We start from the raw sequence: 19996 nt of genomic DNA on the forward strand, positions 1-19996 counted from the left end.
AGAGCCTTCTATTTTTACTCGGCACGTTACCGGCAACTACTTCTATATTTCACCGGACCGCGGCCGCTTTCAACATGGCTTGAGATAAATGGAGGGGTTAGTACTCAATAAGAAGTATGAAAATATGTATTATAATAACGAGTTCTTCTCGTTATTATAATATTGCCTTCTAGTATTGGTGAACAACAACAACAACAATAAATAAATAAATAATAATAAAAAAAATGAGCTCATAGAACTCTGGCTATCCGGCATTTTTGTTATCCAACCTGCTCTTCCGCCACATTAAGGTCGGATGCTCGGGAGTGGACTGTAGACGTGCCGATATATTTCATTTACTGCTTAGTTGCTATAAAATCAGCATAATTTTACTGTTTCAGCAAAAAAAAAAACGGCATAGAAAATTAAGTGAGAAATTCAAAAAGATAAAGACAAAAAAAAAAAATAAGAGTTCGACAAAAAGTTTTCGACAGTTTAAAAGTCTAAAAACGTAGATAAAACAAAACTTCATAGATCTTTATCAATGTTCTGTGATTAAAATATTAATAATAATATTTTTTTTTCAAAAGTTAAGATCAAAGATTAATTAATTAAATTCGAAGACGATAAGATAAACAAAATGAAAGTATTATTTCAGTTTATTGCAACGAAAAACAAGGCTATAGATTTAAAATTGTTTTTGGAATATTTTTTATTATTTATTTCTTCCTTAGGAGAATTGATACACTGTTATATCCTTCATGTTTTCCAATATTTTATGTCCCCAAATCTTCAATAAACTGCTATTAATAATAAATTCATTTTGTTCATTGAATTGGCTGATTTGTAGAAGTAGGCGTTGTTTTGCAACCAGGAAAACCTCTCATTTATCTTTTATTTGGTTCTAAAGGTATTTTCAATTTATTTTTAATCCAATGTTTTGAAGGTGTAAGGAAAGGAATGGAATTATTTTAATTTAGAATCCTTTTATCAAAAATTCAATAAATGCAAGCGTGTATAAAAATGGGATATTTCCGAAATTCCTTCACCATTTTAATTATATTTACAGAAATTTCAAGATTCTCTTTCTAAATTTTAATGAATATTAAAATGACAAAAAAATGAAAAAAGAGAATAGATTGAGTTTAAAAGTTGTAAATTAGATTAGTTTTCTATGTATTTGAAATTCTGTTTTGTGAATTAGTCGCATTACGAAAATTAACGTAATTTTCTTTAAAAATATTTTATGACCCGGCTGGCTATACAAATAAAGTAATTATGTCCCAGAATTTCGAAATAAACAATCAAAATCGTTTAGAAATTTCATAATTTTAATTTTAATATTTTTCTAACATTACATTAAAAATAAACATTGTTAATTTATCGTTCTCGTGAAACATTTTTCAACAGAAATATGTTAATCATCGAATCATAATCAGCAAATGTTATGCAAAAGAAATTTGAAGCAAATTTGTTTTGAAGAAAATAAAAAAAAAAAAATAATACTGTTTGCAAAACATTAAAAAAACAAAAGAGTTAACCCTTTCCACTCGGAAAGATAATTTGATACATAATTATTTGCTTAATACATGATTCTGTTTATGACACCAAAAAATAAATACATGCAACTGTTTTGAGTTTCCCTGAAAAATGAATCTACATCTTTTTAAAATTCTGTAGGTATTTTTAACAATTAAAATTAAAATAAATAAATAAAATGTTAAAATGATACACCATCTTAAATGGTGACTGAGAGAAGACATTCCAGTGCAAAGGGTTCATTTTCAGTATTTTAACCTTTTCTAGGGCCGTGGGAAGTATGCTTCCCACCAAATTTATCAATCTTTGTATGAAATTATGTAGGTTGGCATAAGTTCTGACAAATTTTTTTAATAACTCAGAAACTTAGATGCTTCAGTTCTTTATCTCAGACAAAATGATGTGTCTTGATTTGTTACTTAATTATTAATGAACCAAATGAATGAATGAATCAAATTAAATTTATCTAATAAGCTAAATGAATCCCTTTTCTTATTCTAATTTCAAGCCTAAAAATATTTTAACATAATATGACTAGAAAAAAAATGGCCTTTTAAAAGGTTAAGGTAAGCGCAATGAATTAAAAATGAAATTTGAAAATAAAGAATGAAGTTCAGTCAACGCTTTAGTAAAGAATTACTTCCATGTTTATCTGATTGAAGACAAGGGATCGGATTCTTAACATATTGTTTCAAAATACTTTTTGTTAAATTTCTCGTATATAAAGAAGCAAATTTACGGATTGAATATTCTAAATATCTTTTCGTATGAGGGTGAATTTTGTTCGAAATCTGAGATTAGTTCTTTAATACCATTTAAATCATCTTTCATTGTACGGATGAAAAAAAAATTATTAAAAAATTATTTACATGTGCAGTGATGTCCCATTTGAAATGAATCGTTGCAGTAATACTGAAATTATTGCTAGAAAAAAGTATATTTTATTGAATGAAATCACCTCTTAAGATTTGAACAAAAGTGGTGAACAAAACGTTATTGTCTTAGACCAGACAAATTTATCGTTTGGATTAGGACCCCACACAATTTACCCAAACCTGGCCCTTGCGAAATAAACCAGTTTTATTAAAATTCCAAAAAATCTTTCAAACTTTCAATCTAGACAGAGACGTGTAAAAACGGAATTTTCTTCATTAAATTTTATTGCATTTATAATATATAGAGAGCCAATGTTTCATACTCACGAATAAAGTCATTTTAATATCTTTAAATCTAGATATCCAAATTAATTTGATCAAACAGCTATAAGATTACAAATCCTTGGGTGCCTCTCAGTGTCTGATAAAGAACCTTGATTACCCTCCTGCATAATAGAAATATTACGCTGTTTGAAATATGAGAGTAATGAACCGAATTTCATAGCCTTGAAGCTGCTTATTAATATGCCAAGTGTGATTATCAGCCATTAACGTTCCGGTCACGTGGTATTTTAATCGGCGTCTGTAAATCATTATCGGCATTTTGGTATGGGTTATCACTTTACATTTAAAGAAGTATCAATAACTGAATGTATTCTTGTGGTAAAACATAATATATTTATTTCTTTATCTATTTGTTAGACTTTGGTTGGAAAAAAAAGGTCATGGTTATCAAAATCCAATAGAATGTTTAACATATAAAACTCATATTGGTTCTGAGAGTTGGTATTAAAAAATTAGGTGAATTTTAAAACTCAAATTCTTCTAAGCAAAAGGTGGCGTTAAGAATTGCTGGATAGTAAGGTAAATAATTTTTAATGAGTCAAAATAAAGATGAAAACGAAACAAAATCAAAGAACTTAAAGAGAATAGAATTAATTATTAAAAATATTTCCTTCATGCTAAGTATTTGAAACAAATTTGGTTTTCGGACGTTTCCAGTTGAAATGAAAAATCCAATACAGTGGCATGCTAATGGATAATGTTTTCAAAATCGTGATGAATTTCAGAAATAACGCCTGCTGGCAAATCACAGTTCAAAATTAATCTCATATGAGCTTAGTTAGAGAATGACCAGGTTTAATGGCTATTGATTTCGTACAGATGACCATGCTTTGGGGGAGATACAGATAATGTTTCGGTCCAATTCTACCTCTAATGCTTATAATGTTGGTATTATTTGGAACTGGAAGGGCCGAAAAATTCATTTTGACAGAAAGCAATTTCTATGGAGGTATTAGATACTATATATCTCTACAAGTTAATTTTTTTATTTAGAATTTTTTTTATTTGATTTGAAGAGTAAATATCAAGGTATCACAGTATTAAACTGCAGGGAAAACACACTATAATCTGGAACTCCTGATAGCCAGTATCAACATATTCCTCAATAATAATAATTATTATCAAAATACCAACTGGCTTTGATAATCATTATTAGACTGGCTTTAGATTTCGATATACCTTCATGTATTTAGCAGCTCTGTCTCTTTCTCGCTAACAACTTCAAAGCACAGATTCATTTCAGATTTTGGGTGGGAACGATTTCCTTATATCCCTATCAAATCTGACCTCAACTCCTCTGATAACTCCTCATAATTTTTCCAACTTCAAAATCTTTTTTTCTGCAAGAGATTCTAATTGTACGATAGGTATTGTTGGCCCAGCTATCATCGCAGGCGACTTCGATCTCGATCTGAAAACGTGATGCCTTATTGAGACAAATAATCTTTCTTTCTGCAAGAGATTCTAATTGTACGATAGGTATTGTTGGCCCAGCTATCATCGCAGGCGACTTCGATCTCGATCTGAAAACGTGATGCCTTATTGAGACAAATAATCTTTCTTTCTGCAAGAGATTCTAATTGTACGATAGGTATTGCTGGCCCAGCTATCATCACAGGCGACTTCGATCTCGATCTGAAAACGTGATGCCTTATTGAGACAAATAATCTTTCTTTCTGCAAGAGATTCTAATTGTACTATAGGTATTGCTGGCCCAGCTATCATCACAGGCGACTTCGATCTCGATCTGAAAACGTGATGCCTTATTGAGACAAATAATCTTTCTTTCTGCAAGAGATTCTAATTGTACGATAGGTATTGCTGGCCCAGGTATCATCACAGGCGACTTCAATCTCGATCTGAAAACGTGATGCCTTGTTGAGAGAAATAATTTAATATGGATAGAATTATCTTTAAATTTAGTTCGAGGCATATACTTCCCTTCAAAATAAAACGATGCGTTTGTTTGATTTTAATGTAGAAATAGAATTGTTTTTTGCAATGGAACTTTAACAGAAATCTGTAAAAAAACAAACAGATAACTGTTCTTAGAAGAATCGAATAAAAACATAATTAACGTGGATATTGTCATTTTTTCGATAGTAAGCTGCCAGAATGCTTAACAGCAATATGATTATGATAAAAAAATTGTAAAAGCTGCATATAATAAAGTCATTATACATTGCTTTTTTTCAATAAGCTCTCTTCTAACATGAGATCTTCATCTTCGTATGCAATCAAAGTTGTTTACGATTTCAGTTTTTACAAAGAAATTCTGGGAAAAAAAATGAAACGAGAAGCGTCAGGTGGGGCATAGCACTTCAAAGAATTATCATGAATTCAAGTTTTAATGGAAATTTCAATTCGCTTTCAAGAAATGAATTTCTTTCTTTTGCGAAATTCCAAGAGTGAGATATTTTTCATTTTTCCACTTTATGAGTAGAATCTTACTTATTTGAAATAGTTTGTTGCAGAATACTCTTCTGACATATTATTAGAAAGATTTTCCATTATTATTTTTCTTTGAAATCTACATGTTACAAAAATAGTAAAAATGAGCTATTTCTGATTTCTGGTATTAGAGGATGACGCAGGAAAAGGCTTCTTGTTCTTAATGCTATTCTGGAAGGCTTATTAGCTTTTAAAATAGAAGTACTTAGTCACATTTTGCAATTAAAAATGTTATGCAATTACTTTTTTTTTCTGGAGAGGAAATTTCGTCACAATAATATGTTTGAAAGGGAAATGAGATGAGTAAATTCCCTAATAATTGCTTTTACCTCAAAAGCTTTCTAACTAAAATCCAATATTATAATTTTTCGTTAATGATATTTAATGAATATTTATGATGGGGACGTAATATTATTAAATTTTAAAAATGCAGTTGAGATACGATTAATAATATGAATGTTTTATTCATTTTTAAAATGAGAAATCATATCTAGTATCAAAAATATAACATTACTACAAAAAAAAAGATGAATTAAATGGATGCAGGTATACTCAATATACAGGGTGTCCAATAAGTCCTTTTACTCCGTATTAACCTGATAAGAGCGACAATTATTGCCATAAGCTTGGTGTCTATAAAGAGTAAAGGATCATGCGTTAAACGGTTATAGCGCATACAACAGAATTAGCATTCTTATTTCGAAAACATTAAAAGATAGGGAGGAATTGGTGAAATTGCAGGTTTAGAACGAAAAGGCATCTTGAATGCAACTGATAAAAAAATATGTAAAACACGCATTCCTTTACTCGCGATTTTCCAAAGTTGCTAAGTAGCACCTCACGACAGCAAGAGAAAAGCTCTTATTTTGAACAATAAACTTCGAGACATGTATTGTAGTTAATGGAAATGATTTCGAACATAGAAAATGTGCTGATACGTAATTTGTTTTGTTGAAGTTATGGAAAATGCGACCCAATAAACATTCATTTCACACATTTTGTTCTAACATCATTGCGCTCATAGTATCTTTTCATACAAAACTGAAAACGCTCTACAAATCTGTGTTGTCTTTTTCTCGCATCTAGTACCATTTTTGAAATATTTGTTTACTGTTAAATACAGCTAATGCAAATGATCTCACCGTGCATCGCGTAATCTCTTTACTATACTGGGACATCAAGTTTGTGGCTATAGTTGTCGCTGTTCTCAAATTAATGTAGGATAGAAGGACTTTAGTAAACCTACAGAGAAACCATATACAATTTTTGGATCACAATAAAATAATATAATTTAAAGAGAAAATAGGCAAAATAATAGCTTTAAAACCGAGCACCTAACAAAGAACTCCAGAAAAGTTTTAGAACTGACTACGCATCATCCCTCGTTGAAGTAAAATCATCTATAATTAATAAGCGTGACTTACTGAAACAAATATCACAGGAATTTCAATTTTAATCTAAGTTATTCTAATTATCCAGACATAAGCTTTAATATAGTAATATTGTAATATGCAGTTTTTAATGATTTGAATATGCATATTCTCAATTTGTAAGAATATATTTAAGATTCTTAGATGTATTTTTCCTATTTATTTTTAACGTTGCATACTTAAAACGTAAGATGAAACACTTTTATTCAAATCTTTATTTCAAATCTTAAAATTTGCATATTTACTATAAGTAATTTATAGCTGTAGTAAAACTAAAAGGCGTTTAATAAATTCAAAAAGAGAGGTAAAAACAAAAAAATAACATGAAAGAAATAATTCAAGATAATGGTTGCGAGAATAATGCATTTTCTTGTTTCCGTTCCAGTTTTTAGAATTAAATTATCATTTCGCTCTATAAAATAAATCCAAAATACTTCTTTACACTAAAGCAAGCAAACCTATTTTTGTTGAAAAATCTGCATAAAGTTTTATAGCATTTTTCAGTAGCATTTTAAATGTATATATGAGCTATTTGCATCAAAATTTCTTAAAATAAATTTAAATTGCATTCACGATGTGCATATTTTTAATTAAAAATCAATAACACTCTAATTAACTGCTCTATTTTTTTGCATAAATTTAATAAGATAGAACGTGCACAAATAAGTTTAAGATATCTTTTCAAATATTAATTATTTCACTTTTAGTTTCTAAAATAATTAAACAATTTTTTAAAAATAAAAGAAGTTTGGTGATTATTTTTAGCCAATTTATTGTTTTTTACTTCTTTAAAGCGCTTCGAAACAAACTTTTCTAATAATATGCTAGTTCATTTTTAAAATAATAAGTGAACTTCGTTGTTGCATCAAAAATTCAATTACTTTTGACACCTAGATGTGATTTAAAAAAGGAGTTTGCATGTTTTTATAAATTTTGAGAAAACAAATCTTATTTTTAATGTCTTCTTTCTTGAATTTCAAAAAAGTATGGTGAAATGCAATTTTTAAAAAACTATTAATTATTCAAGTTATATTCGCTATAAAAACTCAATTTTGTTGAAATTATTAATATAAATTAACTTTTCCGGAGTTTTATTTTTAATTGTTTTGCGAATTTTTATAAGGCATTTTTTCTCTAACATAACATTTTTCAGTTGTCTTAATTTAAGTAGTGATTTTTTTAAATTGAATTTTCGTTAAATTTTCTTTAAAAAAATGTCCATTTAAAAACTGTTCTATATAATATGAAGCAATAACCAATGGTTTGGCATTTTAATTTCGGTTTTTTTTTCCATTATCCATAAACTTTTCTAAGATGCGTCGTCTCGATTTAATTTTTTGGTTATATACTTGTTATTCAAATTGAAATAATAATTAGAGCATTATTTAACCACTCTATTCGTCATGAACATAAAATTATAGAAAATACAGTCCATAAGTAATGCATAAATAATAATATAATAAATAAAATCCATAAATAATGAGAAAGTATTCTCAAAATGACTACACTTCCCCGCCATGAGACACACGGATAAAACTGAATAATCGGACGACCGCGACGCTACACTGGCGGGAACTGCGGTTGAATCCCAAAGGCCATCACCGGCCACGGTACAGCCTTTCCCATGTGAGGTACGTCACGTCATCGATGAGTGGTAGGCACCCTCTTCATTTTTCTGTACCCATCAGGGTGTCGAGAACCACCCACCATACCGGAAGCTTCCCATCTACATTTTTGAAGTGTCCCCAGTGGGACTAATAGAGAAGTCAGCCATCTAACTCTCCGACCCACTACGAAGGCACACGGATTTAAACCATGAAAACTGAATGACCGGACCGCCGCAACAGCAACATTGGCGGGAACTGTGGTTGAGTCTTAAGGGCCGTCACCAGCCACGTACAACCCTTCCCGAAGGAAGTACGTCCCGTCATCGATGGGAGAAGTCAGCTGTCCCACCTATTAGTGTACCCTCCAGGGTGGCGAGATCCAACCACCATGCCGGAAGCATCTCATCCTCAATTCGAGGTGCCCCCCCGGGGGGTTGGACTAATAGAGAAAGTAAACTAAAAATTAAAGAAGGATGCTTATTTGAAATTTTTAAGGAAATGCTTTCTAATTTGAGGTGCTAATTGTTGACTTAGCAATTCCTCGAATTTTCATGAGTTTTGTGTGTGTTAGCGGACATAAATTAGGCTTTAAAAATAAACTTCTGACATCTTTATTAAGCCATCGATCCGAAAATCAAAATACCTCTTTAAAATAAAAAAAAACAAAAATAAAATTAACTTTCTATTGTAATATTTTCTAAACTACATTGTATTTAGCATGAAGAATTTTCTTGTTTATTTTATGTATTGGAAATTGGATTAACGTATTTGCTAACCAACAAAAATAGAAATTAGGCATTTTATTATTTGCCAAAGCATTTTTAAGCAAAGGATTACACATTTATTATTTCATACATTTCTTAGGAGTTTTATGTAATGAAAAATGACAAAGTGGATGAATATGCCATACATTAATAATTATTCTTTATACGAAATAAAATGAAGTACAAATGAAAATGAAATTATTGATATAACAAATAGGTTTACTAGAAGTGGGTTTATATTTTATTTTATTTTGTTTATCTTTTTTGGAAATCATAAACTTTGTTTGAACAACTTTAAGTTTCCTTTGTTTATTTTGAATGAAAGACTTTTGCTAATATTAATTTATAATCTTTTAAAATAAAGTTTACATTTTTTATACGATGAACATTTTTTAAATAAAATTGTTATTAAGACCTTCTTTTCATACTTTGTTTAGTCAGCATTTGCCATCTTATCGAATGCCTATGCCTACGAAAAGTATATTATTTTTAAAAATATATTTCATGTTTTGCCTAAAAATGTGCATTTTATATAGAATACAGGCATTTCATACATCGCTAATAACATGCGCACGCACACAAACACACACACATTTAAATGATGATTGATTTCTCTATAAAATATCATAGTATGTTACATTTCTATTTAGTTTGATACTTGTTATTCTAGTCATTTTTCATTTAAACATTAATATAAAAAGAGACTCTTTTAAAGAAATATTTTGGGAATTTAATATTTCCTTTTTATGAGAACTGACAAATTTGGCTTAAATTATTTTTTTAATTCACAAAAATGCAATATTTTTAGTTTTGAACCTAAATGTATTTTGATAAAAATCATCTAAGACACATAAATACAGCACTCACTTGTGGCTCATTCAACCTAAAATAATGTCCCTGAAATTTCAAAAATGTTTGTTTTCTCTCTTCGAGTGCGACATCCATTTTCAAGAAGTAGCTGAAATTTCTTTCCATTGGCTTAATTTGAGACAAATATGGTTTTCTGGCTTTCCTTTTAGAAGTGGAGTTTCTCTTCCTGTCTTCTTCAAAATGGACATGAGCTTGTTTTTATCATTCTGCAATATTCTGAGAGAAGATATAGACTGTAACAACTCCTATAGTTGAAATTTATATTTCAGCTACATGAAAGGAAGCTACATATAATCGAGAAAAAAAAAATTGATGGTCATTCAGATTTTTAATATGGAACATAATAGCAAAATAATGTTTTAGGTTTCATGTATCTTAACGTAATTTTTTTAAATCTTGTATTTATAATTTTGTACCATTCTTATAAAAGTATATAGCATATCGTAGCAATGCATATATGTAACTAAACAAAAAAAATGCTGTAAAATATTCTTAAAGTTACTTTAAAAAACGATTTAGGTAAGGAATTGTACAAAATTAATTGTTGTCATTGTAAAATTAATTTGAATTTTACCTTTTCTAGGGCCGTGGGAAGTATGCTTCCCACCAAATTTATCCATCTTTGTATGAAATTATATAGGTTGGCATAAGTCCTGGCAAATTTTTTTAGTAAAACAGAAACTAAGATACTTCAGTTCTTTTTCTCACACAAAATGATGTGTCTTGATTTGTACTTAATTATTAATTCACCAAATTAATTAATGAATCAAATTAAATGTATCTAATAAGCTAAATGAATCCCTTTTCTTTTTCTAATTTCAAGCCTCAAAATATTTTAACATAATATGACTAGAAAAAAATGGCCCTTTAAAGGGTTGAAATAGTGCAGAAGAAGCGTTTCATGAATAATGCGCCCCGAAGGCATTGAAGGAATGGGTTTGAATTTAAATAATATTTAAGCAAAATTCGTGCTAACATTTTGAAAAATCCTTTCTTAATGAGTCTAACAACTCTTCAAATCCGAAAAATAATGGCATGCAGAAGCTTTGAGCAATTTCTTTGCTATATATATCGTAACAAGAAGATACTACCCCCCCTATAAGTGAATCAGTGAGATGGATGTCCCGAAAACTTTCTCGCATATTTTCTTATAAATATGTGGAATAAATTTGGATATAATTATGGATAAGGCTGTGGCTGCCTTGCCTTATTTACAATATATGACATCATCTACCATTTTTACTGAAAGTAACATGTGATTTTTTTAATGCTTGGTATGCTGTTCATATAGAGGTACCTGACAATTGAATATGTAGTTTGAAAGCCATTTTTCAAACGATTTGAAACGAAAATTTAACGAAGAGCTACAATTGTTATCAAAAGATCGCATTCCAAACTTCATTTATTTAAATAATTGCAATTTTTGAATTATTGCGTAGATCTGTACTCGAAAATATAGGCGTACATACATTTAACCCTTTGACGGATTTTGTTCAAAATTTGACACACGTTTGCATTTTAGAGACTAAATATGTGTACCAAATTACCTATTTGGCTCTTTTTTAACTATCATATTCACTTTTACTCGGAGAGACATATTTCTAATGGATTTCGTTTAAAATCTGATAGAGATCTAAAAATTTGTTGTATTGTCCAAATACAAAATTTCATTCTCACTTTGAATGAACTCAAATTGAATATCTTTTTCGTATATTTTTAAACATTTCTACGATAATTAAAACACACATGTTCTATAATAAAAGATTTCCCTTTTACGAACAAATCATGCATATAAACGAACATTTTTTAATTAAGTTTTTTAATAACCTGCAAAGGTTTTACATGAAAGTCTTCTCGATTTACTAATTTATTTTCTTTCAGTATCATTAACAGTTTTTGATTGCTTCTAGCTCTCTAGAATTTTATTTATTAAAAGTAATTTTACGGATGATGACTATTGTAATTGCAAGAAATAACGTTCTGTGTTAAATGAACAAAAAAATTCCTAAATAAATTTCTTGAAAATACCCTAAGTTTTTGTAATAATAGTTTCATAAAGATATTGTCCTCATAAGGTATTGTAATAATTTTTTTTGGAAAGAAGAGAAATATTACCCAATTTTATAAATATTATCACTTTTTCTAGAAGGTGAGTATTTTTTATTACTTTTGTCGAGATGTAAATCCATAAAGGTGTGGTGGTTAACAGGTGTGGTAAAATTATGTATATATTTAACATCAGCAGTTCTAGTGTAAAAACACTAGAGCATTATTTAAAGCTTCAATTTTTAGTACACTTTAACTATAAACAATACTCACCTTATATATGATTCATATTAAAATAAATCAAATCTTTAACGATAAAAATATATTTTACTTGTCTTTCAATTCTTTGAATAACAAATACTTTTTAGAAAGCTGTATCAAAAATCGATTTATAACTCTTCATATCGAATACAATCTAATTCTTTTTCCACTCTTATAATTGAAAAAATATCGAAAGTTAGAAATGCTAAATAACTTCCAGGGAAATCAAAGAAAATGAATATCAGCATTTCAAGTTATTTTATAACATCGGATTAATTCTTTTATTAAAAGCACCGATGGTATCGGCATCCGGCTTTTCTTACAAGTAGAAATATTCAATATTGAGAGAATTCGTTGAACTGATCATTTTTCAAGGAAAAAACACATTTTCTGATAGGTGACTGAAATATTGATGTTCCTCAACTAACGGCAAAAGGCAAACTACACCTAAGGAAAAACAGCCTCGGTGTGACTTCAAAACTATTTGAAAATCTGTTACAAGTGATTTATAGTTCAGCCAGATAAACAGATTGATAAATGGATCTTGGAAAATTCGCGGATACCGGATATCGCTTATTTTTCTTAAATGAAATTTGATCGGTATTTGTTTGGCATCTGTTAGGTTTTAACTAAAAAAAATTAAATGATAGTTCAGTTTAGTAATTTTATTTATGAATGTGCTTGAAGTATAATTTGTCATCTTGAATTTTTGAGGTAGAAAAAGAGGGGAACGTGAAAAATGCAAAGAGAATTTTCTCCAAACACATAAAAAAAAGTACCCGCCAATCTTTAAAATTATTTTATTTTAAAATTTGATTTAATAATTTTACCAAGCGGAATTTTTTACGAAAGAATTTAAAATATTTATTTACGTAACATTGAAAATAATAAAGAAATGTGTTTTGTAAGGTAGGATTGAAAAATAAAGGAGTTGGTGATTGGGTATAACAAAGGTATACAAATTTTAGTATATAAATATATACAGTATATAATAAAAATTTGGTATTCATGACGGTGAAACATGTAACTCTAAATGGTTCGAAAAACAGACCTCTACTAAACGAATTACTCAAATATCTCTCACGGGCCCTAGTGCAAAGTCCGGTTCAGATGAAATTTAAACAGATGGATTGTACATCAAGAATTACACTCAGTATCATAACAATTGAATTAAATGAAGAACCCTAGGAAAAGCTGGGACGTTTTACATTTACGAACGTTTTTTACATGACTGAAGTTTACAGGGCCCTGCCAGCAGGAATCGGACAGCTTATTATTGGCTGAGTTTAGGGATGACGCGTGCGCCGCTTTGAAGACGCTCTGAACACCAGGACACCATAATTATATATATATCGGGTATATAAATTTATGGAAAGGCTGAAAAATATGGCCTTGTTTCACCTAGAAGATATGCCTATTTACTTTATTAGCGATAATACAACAAATCAATACAGAAAAGAAAATAACGGTTTAAACGGTAAAATGAGTAAATACGAAAATAAAATGAAAATATATAAAAATTAACATATAGGTAAAATATTTTTGTTTTGTAATATGATAATGGCTAGAATTAGCATCTATTACAATATGTTACGGAAAAAATCGTACATTATTTCCATATATTTAATGAAGCGTCTTTAAATTTTACTATTTTCTTATTATTTTTTCCCAATATAACACTTAAATATGGATTTATAAAATTTTTATAAAATAGCACTTATGTTGTTCTTATGCAGTCGAATATATTTTATAATCTTTAAACAAGATCTTTTATAGTTTTTTTTTCTTTCATTTTATGCAAGCAAAGAAAAATTAGTTATTTTAATTAAATGATTAACCATACTAGAATTTGATTGTTTTGGTAATCGAGATAAATGAAGCTTCTTTAGCAGCAAATATTTGTATTAAAAAAAACTCTTTCTGAAAATCGTAAGTATTTCTCATAAAATAAATAAGCAAGCAAATTGCCTCATCCAATTTCTGAACTCATTTATTTTTATTGTTGCTATAAGCGACTTTTAATTAGAGAACAAATGAATAATTATATCACTACAGAATTTTTCAAAACTGATATGATTTTTTTTCTCTATACAAATTAGAATTACATCTCTAGATATTAAAATAAATTTTTTTATCTCATTTTATAATTAGATAAAAAAATTAAAATTGCTTACACAATAAAATCGTAATTAAAATCGTTCTAGTTGACAAGTCAAATTTCTTCTTCTTTTTAATCATTAGTAATTTATCTGTTTCCTCAGGATCCTATTTATTATATAATGTCTTTAGTAAAACTGTTTTAAATAATTTTTCTTTCTAAAAATAAAATAAAAATACGGAATAAAAGTTCAAAAGCAATAATTGCTCAAAAATAACAAAAATCAAAATAATAACTTTTAAAATAATTATGATCAATTATAAAATGAAATTCTCTTGGCAAAATGGTTGATTTGTTTAAGATCGTTTGATATTCTTTACAATAAAGAAATTTATGTTGATTTCGAATACATGAAATTCTAATTATTTTTCAAAATAAATATTGATAAGAAATGCATTTGGGGTAAAAAAAAGTTATTGCTGCTATATATAATAAAAACGTAAATAAATTCTGATATCACATTTCTGCAAAACTCGTCGAATAGAAGTAATATCAAAGGAGAAAAAAAAAGGAATGATTTAAAATTTTATAAAACTAAAATTTTCACTTTTTTATTAAATATAATGACACATGATGCAAACGAGATAGTGGATTTCATTAAAATTTTATTCTTTTAATTTTTTTTGTCTAAAATAATATTAGTTAGGTCACGAAAAGGTGAGAAAAAACTTATTTTACTTTGATATTCTAGTAGAATTATTAAAAATAAAAGTTATATCACCATGCATAAATGTATTTTTCTAATGGCATGATGAAAAGATAATTAATTTCGGTTTTGAGACAAAAAATAATAAATGCAAACGAATAAATTTCTGAAAATGAAATATTTTACTATTTCAAAATGACTGCAAATATTTTAATTTCTCTTTTTAATTTAATCTACATTTTTTAAAAGTCGTTTCTCTTATAACGTTTGAGATTTAAATACTTTAAAAAGAAAATTTTTATGTAAAGTAAGAGTTTTTTTTCATTAAAAATAATTAATTATTTTTATTTTGAATATTGATAAAACGTCTTGCAATATAAATAGTAGAAAGACAAAAAGTTTCCCTTTTTAATTCAGCTAAATAATGTAAAGTTTATATAAATATAAAAATAGTTCTTTGCTTAAATATTCTGTTTATTTTGCATTTCAAAAGTGATTTTTTTCATCTACACTTAATACTTTTATCTGTTAGCTCAATTATCTTAACTTTGAAAGTGACTTAATTATCTTAAATTTGAAATTTAATTAATTTTAAATAAATTTAAATTTGAATTAACTAATTAATCCAAATTGGGATTTTATGATTTGAAATTCATTTAGAATCATATTGGAAAATAGAGCCTGCTCTATTTCAGTTTTGAAGATATGATCCGGCAGGAGGGATAGCATTTAAAAATTTTTCATTTATTTATTCTCTGTTACAAAACTACTTTTTCAACTACAGTTGAATTTAAGTGTTCATTTTGCCATGTTGTAGTTTTCTGAGTCACTGCTCTAGTGTACATTCAAATTGAAAAATTCGTTTTGTCCGAGATCAGCGCCACCTGTAGTGAGAAGGCTTGAACACTAGACAATTTAAGCCGAATTGTGCTTGTGTGTATGTGCTTGTGCTCGTTGTAACGTGTACACGACTTCTCGCCAAAAAAAAAAAAAATGTTGATAATTAGAAAGTAAAAGAGATATTTATCTTTGTATCTGCATATTTTGTGAATGTAAGTAATTTAAATGATTTGCAAAGAGATACTCGATGCCATGATCTTCTATAATGAAGTAACTACAAATTTAATTTTCTCTGTTTCAGAAATTGATTTTGAAAATTATAAATTTACTTGTTGTTTTTTACATACTTTTGAAAACTCAGAATATATGAAATTTTGCGCATATTGCAAGTTAACATCAGATGCAAAAAAATATTATTTATAATCTGTAGATCATAGAATTATAATCCAGAATTTATTGCATATTTGGGGACGAATGATTTTCTTATTTTATATGATTTATGTGTTTACAAATAAGAGTTTTGTTAAAAAAAAAATCGGTACTTGCGTATTAACGTCCACCTCAGCTACAGATTTGGCGGTTTTTAAGTGTTGTGTGCGAACAACAGGATTGCTCTTTATTGGCGCATTAGCTCAAAAAACGCCAAATATGTAGCTGCAGTGGCGTTAATACGTAAGTACCAAAAAATCTTCAGCCGTTGTTTGGCAGCTGTATTAAGTACAGCATTAAAAACCGAATTAAATTCATTGAATGTTTTTTCATTTATGTTTTTTTTAAAAATAATTTCGAAGTTTCTTATTGGAGTTAATTGCGTATTTAAAGGAAAGGGAAATAACATCTTCATTATCATTTAAATCAGTTCCATATACTTTGTCTTTCAGTAATTTATCAATCATGAAAAATTCGAAAATGCTGGTATCTCTATCTCAGTTCATATGCAACTCGAAAGTGATTTCAGTACTCAGTACTTGTTTATTTTTACAACTTCTGAGATAAATCACAAAAAAAAAAGAAAAAAAACTTACGATTAACCAAAATTAACATTATCTGCAAATCATTAAGTTAATCCATTTTCTTGGCGGGCTTGGAAAATCTGAAAATCGTCAAATAAATACGGAGGCCGTAGGAAGAAATGACCTCTACTGTACTAAATGACTGTATTATGATCTCTGGTCTCAAAAGATTCTAGGTTTCTGAAATAACAAAAACGAGGATTCGGTGTAGTCAGCACTCTATATAGTATGAATGAAATATTTAATCACAACAGTCATTCGAATTTGGCAGGACTAAGACGAAACGAGCGTGTATATATATATATATATATATATATATATATACGCTTTAATTTCAATGATAATAATTATTATTATTATCATTGAAATTAAAACTCTATTTTTGTCAGAGCTTGCTACTATTAATTAATATTTGAATCGAACAAAATAATATAAATACACACATAGATATTATTTTTTAAATCATCTTAAAGAAATAACAGAATTTACTTTGAAAGAGGCTTAGAGAAAATGCAACGAAATGATAAATGAAGCCATGCATGTGAAACAAATAAGTCGCTTAAGAAACTCGAGAATGAAATGTGTGTTCTGCAGTTTCATAGCAGAGATTTGTATCATCCATCTATCTTGCTATTCAGCGTTTGAAAAAAAAAAAGAAGATAAATTTAATTTAAACGCATGATATGAGCTAGCATCCCAGAATCTCAGAACTCAGCTCGCTTTCAAATCTCAACTATTCAATGCATATTATCCCTTTTGCTTTAAAAAAGTTTAAATAACCGTAATTAAAAGGACTTTTCGGTATGTTTGGATTCTGATTCCATTAAAGAATATATATTTTTTTTCACTCTTTCGCTGTATGCACAAACTCGAAAGAAGCGAATCGGATTCGTAAACTTAATCAGCAACAGAAAAAATAGAATATATATTCAATACGAAGATAAACAACTCTCAGAAAGGAATAAAGGAATGAAAAAAAAAATAGAAATGTTGAGAAGGTTCACCAAATCCGAAGCCTCTTAACATCTGCAAATCGAATCATAGATGATAATTAAGATTCTTAGCAAATCCTATGCACACAGAAGCTATTCATTTTCCCGCCCTTTTCGACTGTTTGGTCTCTTTCTTCCTTTTTTTTGGGGGGTGGTGGTGGTGATTTTTTTTCTTCAAATTTCTTTCGGAATCTGTGCAGGGGAACAAAATCAAAAGAAGTGAAAGCAGATTTTTCGAAGGAAAGGGATAATCCATTTTACTTCAATCGGAAAAAGCAAAGTATTTATGATAAACAAAGAATGGAACTTTCACCGAAGCAAAAGAACTTTTTTTTCTTCGTATGTACGGTATCGGATTTAGATCATTAATCTTGTTTCCCTCACGAGGAGAAGAATTAATATCCAGAAACTTTTGATGTATGAGGGATTATGTTTCTCAACTATTGATGGAATACAGCCCAAAATTTATAATGAATAATAATTTGAATTCTGCATATTTGGGAAAACTTGTTCCGTGTTCGCGTGCAATTACATTGCTATTTTCTAAAGAAATGCAGTAGGAAAGTAAATGTTTTTTGATATGGTAACTGCATTTTCACGAAGGTTCTGCTGCTTAAGATGAGATATAATATAAAATGGGAAAAATATTTAAGGATTTTTCAGTTAATGCTTTATTATTATTACTTGAAAATGCAGTGAAATCTTCCAAAAATGTGTTATTATTCTTTCGAACGTATATTTGCTTGTGAACGTATTTTCTCCTTTAACTCTAGTGTTGTTGTATATGAAGAGATTATGCTATTATTCCTATCTGTGATATACATTTCAATATATGTTTTAATTATCTATGATTAAAATAAATATATTTTTCCTATTCTTCAGCTTATTTTCTTAAAAAAAAGCACGCTGATAGAATATTTTAACGAATGAAAGGTCTTGAATCGTAAAAATGAACCATTGCAGCAAGCAAATTTTTGGAATATCAATAAAAAGTGTTAATGTAATTGAAACATTTTATGAAAATTTTGGGATATCAATAAAAATTTCCCCCCCAGGGGGGCACTTCGAAATGAGGATGAGTAGCTCCCGGCATGGTGGTTGGTTCTCACCACCCTGGGGATACACGAAAAGGTGGGGGTCTGGCTCCTCCCATCGATGATGGAACGTACTTCCTTAGGGAAGGGTTGTACTGTGACCGGTGATAGCCCTTAGGTCTCAACCACAGTTCCCACCAGTGCTGCTGTTGCGGCGGTCCGGACATTTAGTTATTTTTTCCGTGTGCCTTCGGGCTTGTCGGAGGGTCAATTATATGATATCAATAAGACGTTTTAATGTAATTTAGGCTTTCTATAAAAATTTTGGGATATCAATTAAAAGTATTAACGTACTTTATGCTTTTTCTGAAAATTTTGGGTTTTTAATAAAAAGTTTTAATGTATATTATGCTTTTTCTGAAAATTTTGGGATACCAATAAAAAAATTCGGCAACGAATAAAATTTTGTATATCCTAAAACACTTTTTATTAGACGATCAATATTAAAAAGTTTTCGATCATTAAAGCAAAACTTTACGAGTTATGTTGCCTACTAAAGCTGTAGTCATTTGACAAGTATCACAGAACAATTCTTTTGTGGTACATTGCGCATTCAAAAATTATTATATTTTCTAAGACACAATTTGGGACACCGTTTGTGAGAAGAAAAAAAAAAAAAAAAAACTTTTCCCACCATAATCAAATGGAAAATTTCGAAGAAAAAAAACCCATCAAAAGGAACTATGATGAGCTTTTTGATCTTAATTGTCTTCCTTTCAAACGTACATTCCCATTCCTAATGTCCCTTATGTTCTTTTTTCTTTTGCAGAACTGAGCGTGAAAATGCAGTCTACGCTGTCTCCCGATCCTCCTTCTGACGTCGGGATCCTGTTGAAGGAGCTGACCCCTCGTCGAAGACTACGTGAGGAGCATGTCTTGCTCACTATTGATTTCCCGGGAACCCAGCACGAGTTCACCCTTGTTCTGGAGAGAATAAGGGGCAGAGGTATGTGCCATGAATTTCTACTGCAACTTGACCACAAGTCCAGGGTGCCTGATGACGCGTAGAAGGAACCTGCGCTGCCTAGATACTAGCCCTTAATTAACGTCCGTACAATAGGGGATTGACCAGTACCTGGTACTTTT

The 19996-nt window shown here is 29.1% G+C and overlaps 1 protein-coding gene across 1 annotated transcript in view; it reads left to right on the forward strand.

The window, feature by feature from the left end:
- LOC129959701 (cartilage oligomeric matrix protein-like) overlaps positions 1-19996 on the forward strand; it is a 594738-nt gene that overhangs the window by 87273 nt on the left and 487469 nt on the right. The window contains exon 2 of the mRNA XM_056072616.1: positions 19680-19856. Within this exon, the coding sequence (XP_055928591.1) occupies positions 19680-19856 (177 nt within the window). The remainder of the gene's footprint in view (positions 1-19679; positions 19857-19996) is intronic.

This window comes from Argiope bruennichi, chromosome 1, assembly GCF_947563725.1.
Source record: "Argiope bruennichi chromosome 1, qqArgBrue1.1, whole genome shotgun sequence".
NCBI classification, from domain to species: domain Eukaryota; kingdom Metazoa; phylum Arthropoda; class Arachnida; order Araneae; family Araneidae; genus Argiope; species Argiope bruennichi.